Here is a 14425-nt window from a genome sequence, read left to right on the forward strand (position 1 = left end):
CTGTGGTCTCGTGGCGAGTCTGTAGCCCTCCAAGAACTCCCTCTCTCTGTGGGTATTAAAGAATGAGACAGACTTGTCAACGATAACGCGCGTTTGCCGTGAACGGAATCGGACATCAAAGAGCACGTCTGTGAGACGGTGTAAATGAGCAATATCGTAGAGTGAACACGTGCCTAATCTTTTAGCTGATGCCCGTGGAGACAGTGGGGCCTTCATTTGAAATAATAAAAACTACAATTCTGTTTCAGCCAAAGTGGTGTGTGAAGCCCACAGTGGGTAGACACGCAGTGATTAGTGAGGAATTCAGAGACAAGGACGCATTCATGTCTCCTCTCGCTACACGCTGACCTACACAATACCTGATGGCAGGATGCACTTGACAGCTCAAGATAGTTGATAATGTTAACAAAATGCAAAGTGTCAGGAATGCAAGAAGGCACCAGGATACGTTTTAAAGGAAGGAGGAGAGAGAGGAGGGGGGAGGGAGGGAGAAACGAAGGAGAGAGAGAGAAATGGAGAAAGAGAGGGAGGGGGAGAGAGCACACAAGAGAGAAACAGAAACGTAGAGCTCCATTATCCAACCACCTCTAAAACTTGAAGCGGTTCTTGACTCCAGAGCTTACTGACTCATGCACTGATAACAGGAGGAGGCCCCAGAGTGAGGAGAGGCCGTCGGGCGGCCGCGGCACTACGCTTCGCTCAGCGCTCCGTGCGGCTGCAGCGGCCCTGATCCAGCCCCAGATCACCTCTGCATGGCCAAATGACAAACAAAGGAATGTTTACGCGCACTGACAAAACTCACGATACACACCTAGCCTGCGTCTGCATGTTGTCACACTATCATCACAACACAGAATAGAAACCTTAACAGACCACAAACTTAAACCTAATCAAATACATGACACGCACAAACATACAACCCCAAACATGCGCTTGTGTGGGTATGTGAGTGTGAGTGAGCAGCACAGAGACAGAGGGGAGGGGAGGGGGTGAAGTTGAGATTTCTGTTCACTTTTTCTCCTCCAGCATTTCTTTATTATATATTCTTTCTTTTTTCCAATAAGACGATTCAGGTTGTATAATGAAGGAACTGGTTTGGCAGTGTGAGGTGATGAATGCAACACTGGTCCTGTTTTAAAATTCCATTAGCTTGTAATTGCTCTGGCCCAAAGTCTCCATCGTTCTGCAGAACGCAGACACTTGCACATCACACGGCGCTGTTCAGCACTCTTACAGGGTCGACGCGCCTCACGCTGTACGACGCCACGGAAATGTCGGGCAAACTCCATGACGGAGCAATCTCACCTGTGCTGAACGTCAGATTATATATATTTTTTAGCCAGTAAACCCACAATTCTAGAAAATTACAATTTTCTTCTAGTCAACCAGATGCAACTTATATTTGCCAAAACGATACATGAAAAAGGTGTCATCTCTGATGCCACGAGTCCACAAAACATTGTTCTTTTGAGTCCCAAATACTTTATTTTCATTTCGGTATGCTGCCATTCTTTTAAAGTTGAACGCGGGCTGTGCATAATTATAGGCTGCTGCTCATTGGTTGCTTTTAGAGGTGTGTCAGAGCAGCGGTCACGGTGCAAAGATTTTGGAGAAAATGTCCAACACTGCCAGAAGATAATTGTAGGCTGTCTTTGGACTGAGGTTCTAAATAGGAGCGTGACACGTTACACACTCAAAGACCTCAGATTTAACTCATGACCACAGAAATCTTTCCTGATCTGTGACTGTCGTGTGCGACAGCATAATCACACAGTGTATACCTGGCTTCGGCAACGTTCGCCCTCAGCAGCCTAACACGCATACAAACTTCCACAAAACCGACGAGTCACATGGGAACTGATGATGTCGTGGAAACAGCCATAAGTGCATGTGTGCAGTTGGCTCCTCCCATGTCCACTCATGCTGACTCCTCCCCTTCTCATTCATACTGGCTCCTCCCCTTCTCACTCACACGCTCCTCTGCCCATAGCCCCCACCCCCACCCCCACAGAGAGCCAAGTTGCAGCTCTAGACTGACGAGCGTAGAACGAGGAGCGAAGTTCTACCTGGCATCGGCAGCGGTGGGAATGTCAGCGCCATCACCTTGGGGAAGCCAGGGAAAGCGGCGGCGCTCCACGGATGTCGATGGGTGGGGAAGGCACCTTGTCAGAGCCATGGCACAAAATCATTAAGAACCTGCTACGTGACCCGGAATATTCGGCAGAATTCCCAGTGCTGGTCTGTGGAAGTCATCCTCATTAACACATGCTGCACACAATCGCAGGTGTACAGGGCTGTGCGCGTGCCACGCTTGTCCTAAATGCTCAGCAACCATTAGTCACCTACACCCTACAACCGGGCCCCAGCCTCAGTGAGCCGCTACGTGGAACGCCAGTCCCATTCTGTGCTCATTTCATTACGTTTCAAGACAATCGTACAAGCGCCAGAGGAGCTACTGACAGAGAATGGCCATCAGAAGCAGAAGTGACCTGGCAACCTGAACAAGGAGGGGGGACCATGAGGGAAGAGAGAGAGAGGGAAGGATGTGGAAGAAGACAGCGAGAGAGAGGAGAAAAAGAAGACAAACCAACCTGCTCCCATAGGAGACAAAACAACAACAAACCCCAAAGCTGGCGGCAGCTGCTGGCATGTTGGGCGGTTGAACCGCTCGCGTGCGGAGCCGAGAGCTCCAGATTCCCACAGGGGGACGGATGGCCTCCTTTTCTCTTGAAGCGTGAGTGGGGCAGACTTGCGCCATTGCCGTGAGCCATCTCGTCACGGTAGCCAGTCATCAGTGCAGCACTCAGAGGCACCAGGGAGACCGTAGCAACAGCATGATGTAGTCAGTCAGGCATCTCACTGGGCAGCCCATGCCCACAAAAGGACCCACGCTGGGGGACGCTGGGGCTCAAATGGTGTTTAAAATTGTTGTACTGGATATAAATAAATAATGTGAGCAAGAAAGAACATTTTCTATAATAATATTCATACAAGGCCAAGGTCCTGACTTTGGAATATAGTGAGCTGAATAATTAATAAATAATTAAGAACTAAATGTTCCTATGTATCTTAATTTAAAAGTGTGTTTGGCTTGTTACTGTTAAGACTACAGTGTTTACTTCATCCCGTCACACTAATCACTAGTCACATTAACCAAAAGCAAACCGATGTTCTGGTTCAGATGTTCCAAGCATGACTCCATGGGGTGACATGCCAAACCTACCGACCAAACTCCCCCTGCTGGTCAAAGGTATAACAGCAGCTCAGGGGCCAGTCTTGTGTCTGCAGAGCACACGCTGCTTTAACGTATGGAGGGGAAACAGTAATTCCAAAGGGTGCAACTCAGAAGCTGTTTAAAGAAATGCTGGAACTTAAAAGGCTATTTTTTATTCTCTTCATTGTGAAAGGGGCTTTATACATAACAACAATTAGCAGAGACGGAATATTTTTAGACAAAAGCGCAAATGATTGTGCCGATCAAAAGCTCTTTGATATTAAAACGATCCATGTCAGGTAGGCGTGGGAGAACTCAACAGTGAAACTTTTTTCTTTTCCGGCTCATGGTCTGTGGAGGAGTGTGTGAGAAAGGTGAGCATTTAAAGTGAACAGCGCCAGGCCCAGTGTGAAGAGAATTAATTTGAATGTATTTAACAGTGAGCGCAGTGATAAGTCCTCCGTGCTAATCACCAGCAACAGACCCCAGTTGAGTGACTACTGCGTTGCACGCAGCCCAAGCAACAGGTTAAGCAGGGCAGGTGGTTAAAAGCTGAACACAAGGGGCGTGAAGCAAATCTGGAGTCTGTTTGACGTGCGGGTCGAATCGTAGTTGCAGTGGCATGTATCCACACCCTGCGTTCCTCAGAACGGAGACCTCGGGTTTGGCTCCACAGAGGGACAGACACATGCGCTACGTCTGAGGAGCAAAATATGAATACATAAATAACAAATCGCTGTGGTGCGCGAGTGAACCCTAGCGACCGTTTACCTGTGTGTTGGTTCTGCTGCTATGTTCCCACCCCTGGCCCCTCTCTGCACATGGGCTTTTAACATTCCGGTTCAGTTCTGCGTTCCCTCTCCGCCGATCCCAGAGCACTACGGCACCGTCACTGCTCACGTGTGCTTCTAATGAATGCGGCTGTAGCTCGCTAGGTTTCTGATTGCTGCATAACAGCTTTCAATTAGTGAGGAGCACATTAGCATAGCCAGCATGATCAGGAATAGCTGCCCCCCCAATCTCTGTCTGTCTCTCCCTCTCTCTGCATCTTAGCCCCTGACACACCCCCTCGCTCATCCGTCCACATATTTCAGCACAGCCCTATTTCTTTGTCTGACGTGGGGTTTCTTCAAATCAAGGAACTCGCTACTGGTAGGGAACCAACGTTCCGTCCATGGGCTCCTAATGAAACAAAGAATGCGTGTGGGTCTCCTGCTTCTCCAGCGATCACGGTGAGGAAAAAAAAGACGACAGATCAAAAAAGTGTGGGACAGAGAGAGCACGAGAGGAACAAAAGAGTTGAGAGAGGGAGAGAGAGAGAGAGAGAGCGAGAGTGGGCTGTGTGTGACTGAGTGAGTGCAGGTAGGCTAACGCGAGGTGCACTCTTCCTCAGCGATCCTCTCCCCACGAGGGTGCCGCCCCACACCTGCCCAGAACCATGTCCGCCAATGCCTTGGCCACACGCGTGCACGCCCTCCAGCGCCCATCGGAAGCATGTTTGGGTGGAATTGGAGCACAAACATAGAAGGAGAGAACAGAGGCTGGGGGCCGAGCAGCAGAGAGGAAGAGAAAGTAGCCTGTTGGGGGTGGGGGCGCAGGAACAATGGGTAAAAGAATTAAGCAATTAATCTCCTTTAATAAGAACATTAACATTTTCCAGGGGTGAACAGACGGGGTTGGGAACGTGTCTATTTGCCTGGTTTCAATCTCTTTCCTGTCGGTGCCTCCGTTACTCCCCCTGTGGATAATTGGGAAATGGAGGACCGAAGCTGGAGCTGGATTACCGGCCCCCAGGTGACCTGCGCTGCAGTGAGGAGGAAGAGGTTCTCTTCCCCAGTACCTCCGGGGGAGAAGGCGGAGAATGAGAGGAAGACCAGGATTCGGGAGTGTGGAAGTATGATATACAGGGGCCTTGTCATCCTTCAAAGAGCAGGATGCTGGGATCAGACAGGCCTGGATGGTCCTAGAGGAGCTTGGGTTTCCTCAAGACAGCCAAGACATCCCCGGAGTCGCTCTCTAACCGGATTACGAGCGGGATTGGGGGCGAAGTGAAAGGATAGGTGAGTTTTTGATTTTGGAAAAAAAAAAGTAACCACGTGCATAAATGAACAGAAGACCAGGTCAAAAGGTCAGGTTTCTGCCCAGAAGCTGTGCTGGAGGAAGTGATTGTTTTTACGGAATAAAAGGCCCTTTAGTTGTCAAAAGAGACCAACAGGAATCAAGTTTTTAAACAACGCACTGTGTCATTTTAACTATGCATTATGTCTTCCACATACGGTCACTATTACTCCTCAAACTGTATCCACGACGACCAGTGAACTCAAACGTGGATGGAATCCACGTAACCTGTCAGATCACAGAGGGACAGGGACCACATCTGCTTCAGTGAAGACGTGAAATTCTCTTGTGTTCAGCTTCTGCCAGCGTGGAGACATTTGACTGTGCGAGTGTGTTAATAAGCGCACATTACACATGAATGAACGCTTAGAGAGAGAGAGACATGCCTTGCTATTCTACACGCGCCACTCACTACAGGCTTCTCATTATCTAACCAGAGGTACGTGAATGAACACGGACACATTTGATTGAGAGAGGAAGGAAACACACACACACACACACACACACACACACACACACAAAAACAAGTGTACTGAAAACCTGCGTAGAGGATCCGTACTGCCAGAAGACAGGTGAAATGCTCCAAGACTGATGTTTTGGTGAGAAAATCTATAAAGAAAAAAAAGCATGAATAAAAAGGATTGTGTTGGAGAGATGAACTCAGCCGCAGGCGACGCTAAAGAACCCATCTTCCAGTGAGGCTCTAATGGGGACAGGCGTACAGTGTGGCTAGCCAATTAATCCGGCTTTGATTAGCTTCTAATGAGGGTTCACAGCCATCTTCAATACGGGTCACCTGCTTTGTTTTGGTGGCCCTCTGCAAATGAGCTCCCCATGCAGGGTTGTCTTCTTAGAAGGCCCAGAACAGAAAAACCTCCACAATTAGTCGTGTAATTGTTCACCCACCACATCCCCCTCAAATGTACCTGTAATTACCAGCAACCGCAAACTCCCGCACGCGCACACACGCACATATGGCCTAACCTGGGCATTTACACAATGTCTGATTTAAATTATTTATCATGACAATCATACACTTAAGAATTTGAAAATGGTGAAAAAGGGGTGTGTGTGCGCATGCAGTATCTTCCTGATAATTATAGGTTTCCCATATATATATATATGTATATATATGTGTGTGTGTGTGTGTGTGTGTGTGTGTGTGTGTGTGTGTGTGTGTGTGTGTGTGTGTAAACGTGTACATGCTTGAGACCCTGCTAATGTGGGTTGTGACAATCATTTACATTGTCACGTGAGACAGAATATGCAGGAATGAACTCTCCTGCAGGGAAGACACACACACACACACACACACACAGGTAGTGGGGCAGTGGGGCAGTGAGCACAGCCCAGAGCCCCAAGGCTATAACGGGTAGCTGGGGTAATGACTGATATGTTTGTCACAGCACAGTCAGGATCAACATCTGACCCCCCTACGTAACCCGGATGTTATGAAGAAGTTCAGAGGAAGAAACCAGGTTTAAACACACACACACACACCATCATCATCATCACAACAGTGCAAGAATGACAGGGTAACCTGTGATATGTTGTAAGTGACAGACATTTGCAGGAACAAACCAGTCTTCTCTCTCAAGAATTGTCACTGTATTGAAACCAAATGAATCAACACACAGCAAATGATCTACAAAATACCTGCTTAGATCACCCCGGGGCAGAGCTTCAGAGAGGGGAACACATACACACTCCCACACACACACACACACACACACCATCATATATACCTTCATCTGCACACATTCTGAACAGAAGCGATTGCGCTGATCCCCAGACATCACCTCTGCTTCTCCACACAGGGCTGCTGAAGGTGTCCGTGCACGGCTGGGTGACCAGGCCAGGGACGGGTGGGAACCGCTACACGCACCACACTGTTCCATGGCAACGGGCTCTGATTGATGGCTGATCCCGTCTACCTCTGGCTGGTGAATGACAGTGACAAAACAGCGCCGGGCCGCGGCTAACTCCGGCATTTGTCATAAATCAATAGCAATTTCATCAGACAAAGTGTGTGAATGAAGAGGGAGAAAGAAAGAGAGAAAGCCCCGTCAGGCCATCACAGGTCATCTGTTGTCACTCTTTCTCGGCTTTTTCTCCATCTGTGTCCTCCTTTCTGTGCCGTTTGACACCGCCGAGGAGGAAAGGTGCTGTTCGTGCACGTCTCTCTAGGGCCTCGGAAACACAAGGACTAAATCTCAGAGCCGCCAGACTGCTAACACTCACATTCAAGAACCTCTACAGCAGGGAAGATCATCACAAACTAGATCACCAAACTACATTAGCATCGTAGTGAAGGATATTAACTCCAACAGTCAAGCCAACTTTCCAGTGAAGCCCAAACTGGTTTCCCACCAGAGCTTCAGCATAAAGTCCATACTGGAGATCTCCCCATACCGCCACACACGCTGGGCTGGGGACACTCCCTTCACATGGACCCGCCTGGCTAGAAAAGGCCAACTCACGCAGTGCAGAGATGCAAAAACAGCTCAGCAGCAGTGCTGATTGCAGAGATAGAGAGGGGAGGAGAGAAATGGGGACACTGTTGGACTATATAGCTAATACATACAGCACGCGCACGCAGCAAACCCCAGGCCTCAAACCGAGAAGCATCCATCAACTGTCTGTGTGCGTCACCCTCAGCAGTACACACCTGGCTGAGCAACATCTGGACACACGCACACAAACACAAACACCTGCTTCTCCCTAAGGGGCACTCTCTCTCTGAAACACACACACACACACACACACACACACACCCTAAAAGACCTCTCACTAATGGTACAGTGCTATAAGGCCGCTCACTGCAAATTAGAATCAAATCTCCTCTGATCCTCCTGGGCGAACAAGGACTGCACACTGAACAGAAAACGCTGGGCATTGGGTGTGTTGTCTTCCACTTGACAACTAGAGAGGGTTCTGAAGCCCACATAAGAGAGAATATAAGAATGCAGGAAAGCAGTGCACGTGTATTTTTAAGAATGTGTGGGTATTCACATGCATGCATGCATGTATTTAAATACATCTGTGCATTTGCGTGAATGCCTGTGTTTAAACACATCTGGGTATTTTGTGCATGCGTATATTTGAAAAATGTCTGGACATTCATGCACGTGTGTGTGTGTGTGTGTGTATCTTAAAAACGTCTGGGCATTCATGCACGCGCATGTGTGTATTTTAAAAAAACGCCTGGGCATTCATGCACATATGTTTATGTATGTGTGTGTATTTTAAAAATGTCCGGGCATCAGACCAGTCCTAAAAGCCTTCATGTTGATTCCCAGCATGTAAGTGGCTCCCTGCAAACACCAGGGAGCTGCTCTCAGGAGACACACACACACACATGTGCTTTCTATTTGCTGCTTAGTAATCTCTCCTTGCATCTCTAAATCAGCTCCATTATGTTTGCAAAAGGCAACATCAGCCGCTGGCTTCTATGATGGACTAATAATGATACATGTACCCATGCACAAACTGAAATGAGACAGAGAAGGAAGGAGAATGAGAGAGAGAGAAGGGGGAACAGAGAGAGAGAGAGAGAGAGACAGTGCATGTATGAATGTGTGAGAGAGAGAGAGAGAGAGAGAGGAGAGTGTGTGTGTGTGTGTGTGTGAGTGTGAGAGAGAGAGAGAGAGAGAGAGAGAGAGTGCGCGTGTTTGTCAGATAGAGAGAGATAAAAAAACTGATCTGAACTGTCAGTATGTAAAGTTGAATTTGCACTTGAAAAACATGGTGTTGAACTTGAGTGTTTCATGACTTCAGCGCAGGAGTCTGGGAGAGGATCAGAGCAGGCTCCGTCTCCCTGATCTATTTTAACACTGCGCGCTCCCGCTCCCTCTGCTCAAAGGCAGGTAATTAGCTTTTAAAAGGGTGAAGCTGGAGAGCCCTGCTGTCTCTCCCCAGAGGAGCGGCAGGCCTGGGCAGAGCGGGAGGGTGCGGAGACGGCCTCGTCGTTAGAGCGTGGAGTGACACGGAAGGTACGCCTTCTGAAAGTAAACCATTACAGAGAAACAACATACACTAGAGGTCCCACACATACGAACCCCATCAATGACGGACCGTCTCACTACGGCCACCAAACCGTGACTTCAAGGCAGCAGCAGGGCAAATCTCCAGCCTTAAAAGAATGCTTTTTAACTACAGTAAACACTCTCTGGAAGGAGGCCTAATCACCTGGCATCACCGTAATTAATCTTCCAATCTCGGCTTGGAATCCTGTCTTCGCTTTGAGGAGAAGGTTACACGTGCCGCTCTCATCCCCTGTAATCCGCCCTCCTACCACAGGCCTCTGGTCTTTCCCTGCACGTGCACCAGTGGGAGTCGGATACGAGGGATTAGACACAGGGAGCCCCCTCCCCGACCCCACACCGCTCAGCCCAGCTCTTCTCTGGCTTCTCTCATTCCTGCCGAACAAAAGCGGATTTAGGCCATTAAAGGTGTGAATCCCGGTGAGATGGACAGGGCCAGGCAGACGGGCACTCTCCGCTGGGACAGTAGAGAGGGGGAGACAGAGCAGATCTAAAACGGGGAGAAATAGGGAAAAACTCCGTGAGATCAGAACTCGGCAGCCGTGCGGGGGAGCTCTCCACGAGAGTTAGAGATACGATCAGTGATAGCAGGCCACAGGAGTGACCGTTACTTACACTGGAACCAAGATTATGAGTAGAAATTAACCTGAAGGCAGCACTCGTAAGCCACAACAACATTGATATGAGCAATGACAACCGACATAAACTCGCACATACTTTTCATTAAGGCTGATACCATGTCAGGCCGACAGCACACGTCAAATGAAATTTGTAAACCGAAAAATGAAGTTTTTTTATAAGGTAACGATAATTTTGCGGGCTGAAATGACAAAGCATGTTGTGACAACTGTCTTTGTAGCTGAGTGTATTTTATGTATTTGAGAGTGACATAATATTGATACCACATTGCTTGTCAAGCGAGGTCGTTGAAAGATTTGTGATCACTTTAAAAAGACACTGCAGTATCTCCTGGACTTGGCACTTGGTGAATAGATTGACATGAGAAACCGCTGTACATCCACATACACAGAAAACTTTGACACTGACAGTTGTGACACTCTAGAGACAGACTTGTGTACATTTTCGCTGGCCCTTATGTGAAGTGAATGTCACGTTTGCTATTTATAATATTTTATGAAAAGCTTTGGCAATGCCATGACGTTGAGGTGACATTTTCTCCGGCTCACCGCGCAGTCACTATAATAAGCCATAACATGCCACAGCGTGTGACATCTATAAGAACCCTATGCCAGAGTTTCCCAGTCGTGTTCACAGGGAACCCCAGACAGTTCAAATTCTCCTTCTCTCTCACCTCCCAATACTGATGAACCAAGGCAGTGGGAGCACTGGAACCTCGGTATATCTGTGTGGGGAACTGGGACGTAGTCACTACAAGGTCCTGTGAAGGGGCCTCAAGGCTTGGGTTAGAAACACAGCCCATGTTACAGTAAAGGGAGTTCTCCAATCAGCCCAACACCGGTAAAGACCTTGGCTCTACTGCGCTCCGCGCCGCCAAACTGGGAAGGCTGAACACATGGCAACAGGCTGATACTCAGGGCTGATATGAAATATGCGACATGTTGTCTGTCCAAACAAGACCGTGGTGACCATGGGGGGAGGTGTCACCGTGCCAGCTGTGCTGCCAAGCTGTCAAGGACACCAATTATGAGAAGCAATTTCCACAGTAACCCTCCTCACTGACAACAGTCTGACTAACCATTCTTAGGTAGCACTGGCCAATCCTGTTTAATTTGCTACCAAGAAATAGCCAATCACAGTCCATGCAACTACAGAGAATTGGCCATGCAGGTCCCAGTTGGCTACAAAGAATTCACCAGTTATAAAATGATGGAAGAAAACAAATGCCAGCATGAGGCGTGTGGATTAGCATCACCTCTCTGCAAGAAAGGCCGGATGGAAGCTCCATCCATGAGAGGGGATTGGGGGGGGGGGGGGGGGGGTGCTGAGGTTGCCAGTTCAGCTGAAGTTAATAAGACCAGCCACCAAATCCATAAAGCCAGAGAGCTGAGCAACGAGACAGGCACAGATGCTGTAGGTTACTGGGGAGCGCCAACATACTCCGAAAGAAGCCTGATCCACGGAGCCCACGGTCCAGTGTGCTTGAGGGCTCAAGAAGGTCGAAAAGGACTCTGCGATACCAACACATATGATTGGAACTGTGTCATGGAGAAGAGGAAAAAACAGCAATCTGGCAACAGCATATGGTCCTGACTCTGCTGTGTGTTTATGTCACAGTTTTTAGCATTAAAATTTTCTCCCATGTGGCAAACTGCCCTCTGGCGGTTAAGAACGATGACGTAGAAATGGTGTTATGAAACACAGTTAACACTTTTTTTATTCTTAAAGAGGAATTAATTAATATACAAATGGGCTAATAATAACACTGTGATTGCATATGAAATGTGATGCACGTGGGCCGGCCCACACAAACACCCCCCCACCACGGGTAATCAAAGCACCACAGCTGTAATTTGTCTCAGCGTTCGCCTGTATTGCATTAATGAGCTCTCGCCCATCTCAGGCCAATTTGAACGCAAACCCCAGAGACGCTAATTGGAGACTTGCATAAAGAAGATAGCCAACACCAACTCAAATACCGTTTGAGCAAACTATTTGCAGTTAGCTCAGGAGAGTGGAAGGCCTATTCACTGGTGTGGGTATGCATCTCTCAGACTTTCTGTTTCTGTATCAGTCTCTCTCTCTCTCTCTCTCTCTCTCGTTCATGCCATCACATTAACATTCTGTCCATTTCCTGCTCATTAGCTAGATTCCATGGCCAAAACCTCACACTCCTGCTTGCCAGCATGAAGATGTAGACACGCAAGTGCATTGATTTAATTTGAAAACAGGAGTTAAAACACAACAGTAAGCTACTGTAGATCTCACACGAGGCTTCCGGTATTTACAATTCCCTGTTAGCACCTGCTAACATCGTGAGGTACAATTCACGAACAAAACAAGTCTGAACACATTATGTGCGCTTGGATTTATACCCGAGTTTGGGTTTACCAGTATGGTCCTTACAGGGGAGAGAGTGAGAGGGAAAGACAAACACCTAAAGATTCCTTATTCCCCTGAGACCAATAGACAAATCCACAGCAAAATGTCAAGCTAGCCAATTACAAAGCTGAGAGTGTTTTCTTGTGTTTCCGTGAAGAGCACCACTGCACCACTACATACACGTGGCTCTAATTCTAATGCCCTCACTGAAATGAGCACAGCAGGAGTGAGCAGAGCTGAGACGCTGCCCTAGAATAGGAATCTCAGACACAGGGCAAACAGAGGGGGCAGGAGAGAGAGAGAGAGAGAGAGAGAGAGAAAAAGAGAGAGAGAGTGGGAGGAGAGAGAGAGAGAGAGAGAGAGAGAGAGAGAGAGAGAGAGAGAGATGGGGAGAGGGGGGAGAGAGAGATGGGGAGAGAGGGGGAGAGAGGGAGAGGGGGAGAGAGAGAGGGGGAGGAGAGAGAGAGAGGGGGGGGAGAGAGAGAGAGAGAGAGAGAGAGAGATGGGGAGAGGGGGGGAGAGAGAGGGGGAGAGAGGGAGAGGGGGAGAGAGAGGGGGAGGAGAGAGAGAGAGGGGGAGAGAGAGAGAGATGGTGAGAGAGGGGGAGAGAGAGAGAGGGGGAGGAGAGAGAGAGGGGGAGGAGAGAGAGAGAGGGGGGGAGAGAGGGGGAGAGAGAGGGGTGAAAAGAAACAGAGGTGGAAAGAAAAAAGTGTGTGTGTGTGTGTGTGTGTGTATGCGTGCACATGTGTGTGTGTGTATGCGTGCACATGTGTGTGCGTGTGTGTGTTGGAGGGAGAAGATAAATTCAGCTGCAAAAATTACAGTGGCATGTTTGTGAATAGACCTCTGGAGAAGGTGCTCTGTAGTATTATTAATCTGAGACTTCTTTATGAAGCACAGTGTCTTGAGTAAAAGTCAGATTGGGTTCATACCAAATCACCGCACATCAGATCATATTTTAATGCCCCCCACTTGACTTGCATGTTAGCCAGAACAAAAACAATATTTGCATGTTTCATAGATTTAAAAAAGGCTTCCAATACAGTTTGGAACAATGGTTGCTGAAAGTCGTGTAGAGAATAAAACATATGACGTTATTACAAAGACTGGCAATAAAAGGACCGTTTTCTTTTGTCAAGAGTGTGGAGTGAGACAAGGCTGCATCTTAAGCCCACTATACATATAAAATAATCAGCCACCATTTTAGAACATTCTGCATCACCTGTTCTCACTCTACAAGACTCAAACCAAATTTCTACAGATGACCTGGGTTCTGCTGTCACCCACAGAGCAGGAGATACAACAGAACCTGGACCTGCCGGACCAATACCGACAGGCCTGGACCTGCTGGAGCAGTACTGACAAACATAGACCTTGGACCTGCCGGACCAGTACTGACAGACCTGAACCCTGACAGTGAACCTGAAACAAAGCAAAACAACAATTAAAAAAAAAAAAGGAACCAGGGAAATGCACCCTGCTTCACATTAGGGACACACAGATTGGAAACCTGTTGAGATTAATTATTTATGAACGAATATTAGTTCAACTGGAGTCCTCCAACTCCAGAGTCCATGAACTGAGAGAGAAAGCACGCAGGACATACTATGAAATCAAACGTCAAATTTACATTCTGATTCAAATTTGGCTAAAATGATTTAAATTGGTTACAGAACCAGTTGTGCTTTATGGTAGTGATGTGGGGGGGGTGGGGCACTCTCAAATCAGTGTCACCCACTGGAACAAACACCCAGCTGAAATTCTGCACACTGAATTTTGTGATGGTATCCCTCAAGTACACAGAAAAACAACAAATGCATTTCCACTAATACTCATCATTGACGAAAAGTATTATTAAATACATTTAAAAAAACAATGACCCCCCCACTCCTACCAATACAAAGCCCTGCAACGCCAAGAGCTGAGCAGAGAAGAGTCTCCTCTCATGGCCGATCCCCTCACACAGCAGGTCCCGACACTGAGTTCATCAACAAACACTAATACTGTTACACACCAGGGCGGGTCTGAA

General features: G+C 47.9%; 1 protein-coding gene across 5 annotated transcripts in view; it reads right to left on the reverse strand.

Annotated features, from left to right (window-relative positions):
- Positions 1-14425, reverse strand: part of diaph3 (diaphanous-related formin 3) — a 295832-nt gene that overhangs the window by 20958 nt on the left and 260449 nt on the right. Inside the window, exon 27 of one of the 5 annotated variants that reach the window (XM_081708218.1) lies at positions 5873-5941. The exons of the other annotated variants lie outside the window; for them this stretch is intronic. Within the exon in view, the coding sequence (XP_081564344.1) occupies positions 5873-5941 (69 nt within the window). The remainder of the gene's footprint in view (positions 1-5872; positions 5942-14425) is intronic. 5 annotated transcript variants of the gene reach the window in all.

This window comes from Electrophorus electricus, chromosome 26, assembly GCF_041902795.1.
Source record: "Electrophorus electricus isolate QZ-2024a chromosome 26, ASM4190279v1, whole genome shotgun sequence".
Classification (NCBI taxonomy): domain Eukaryota; kingdom Metazoa; phylum Chordata; class Actinopteri; order Gymnotiformes; family Gymnotidae; genus Electrophorus; species Electrophorus electricus.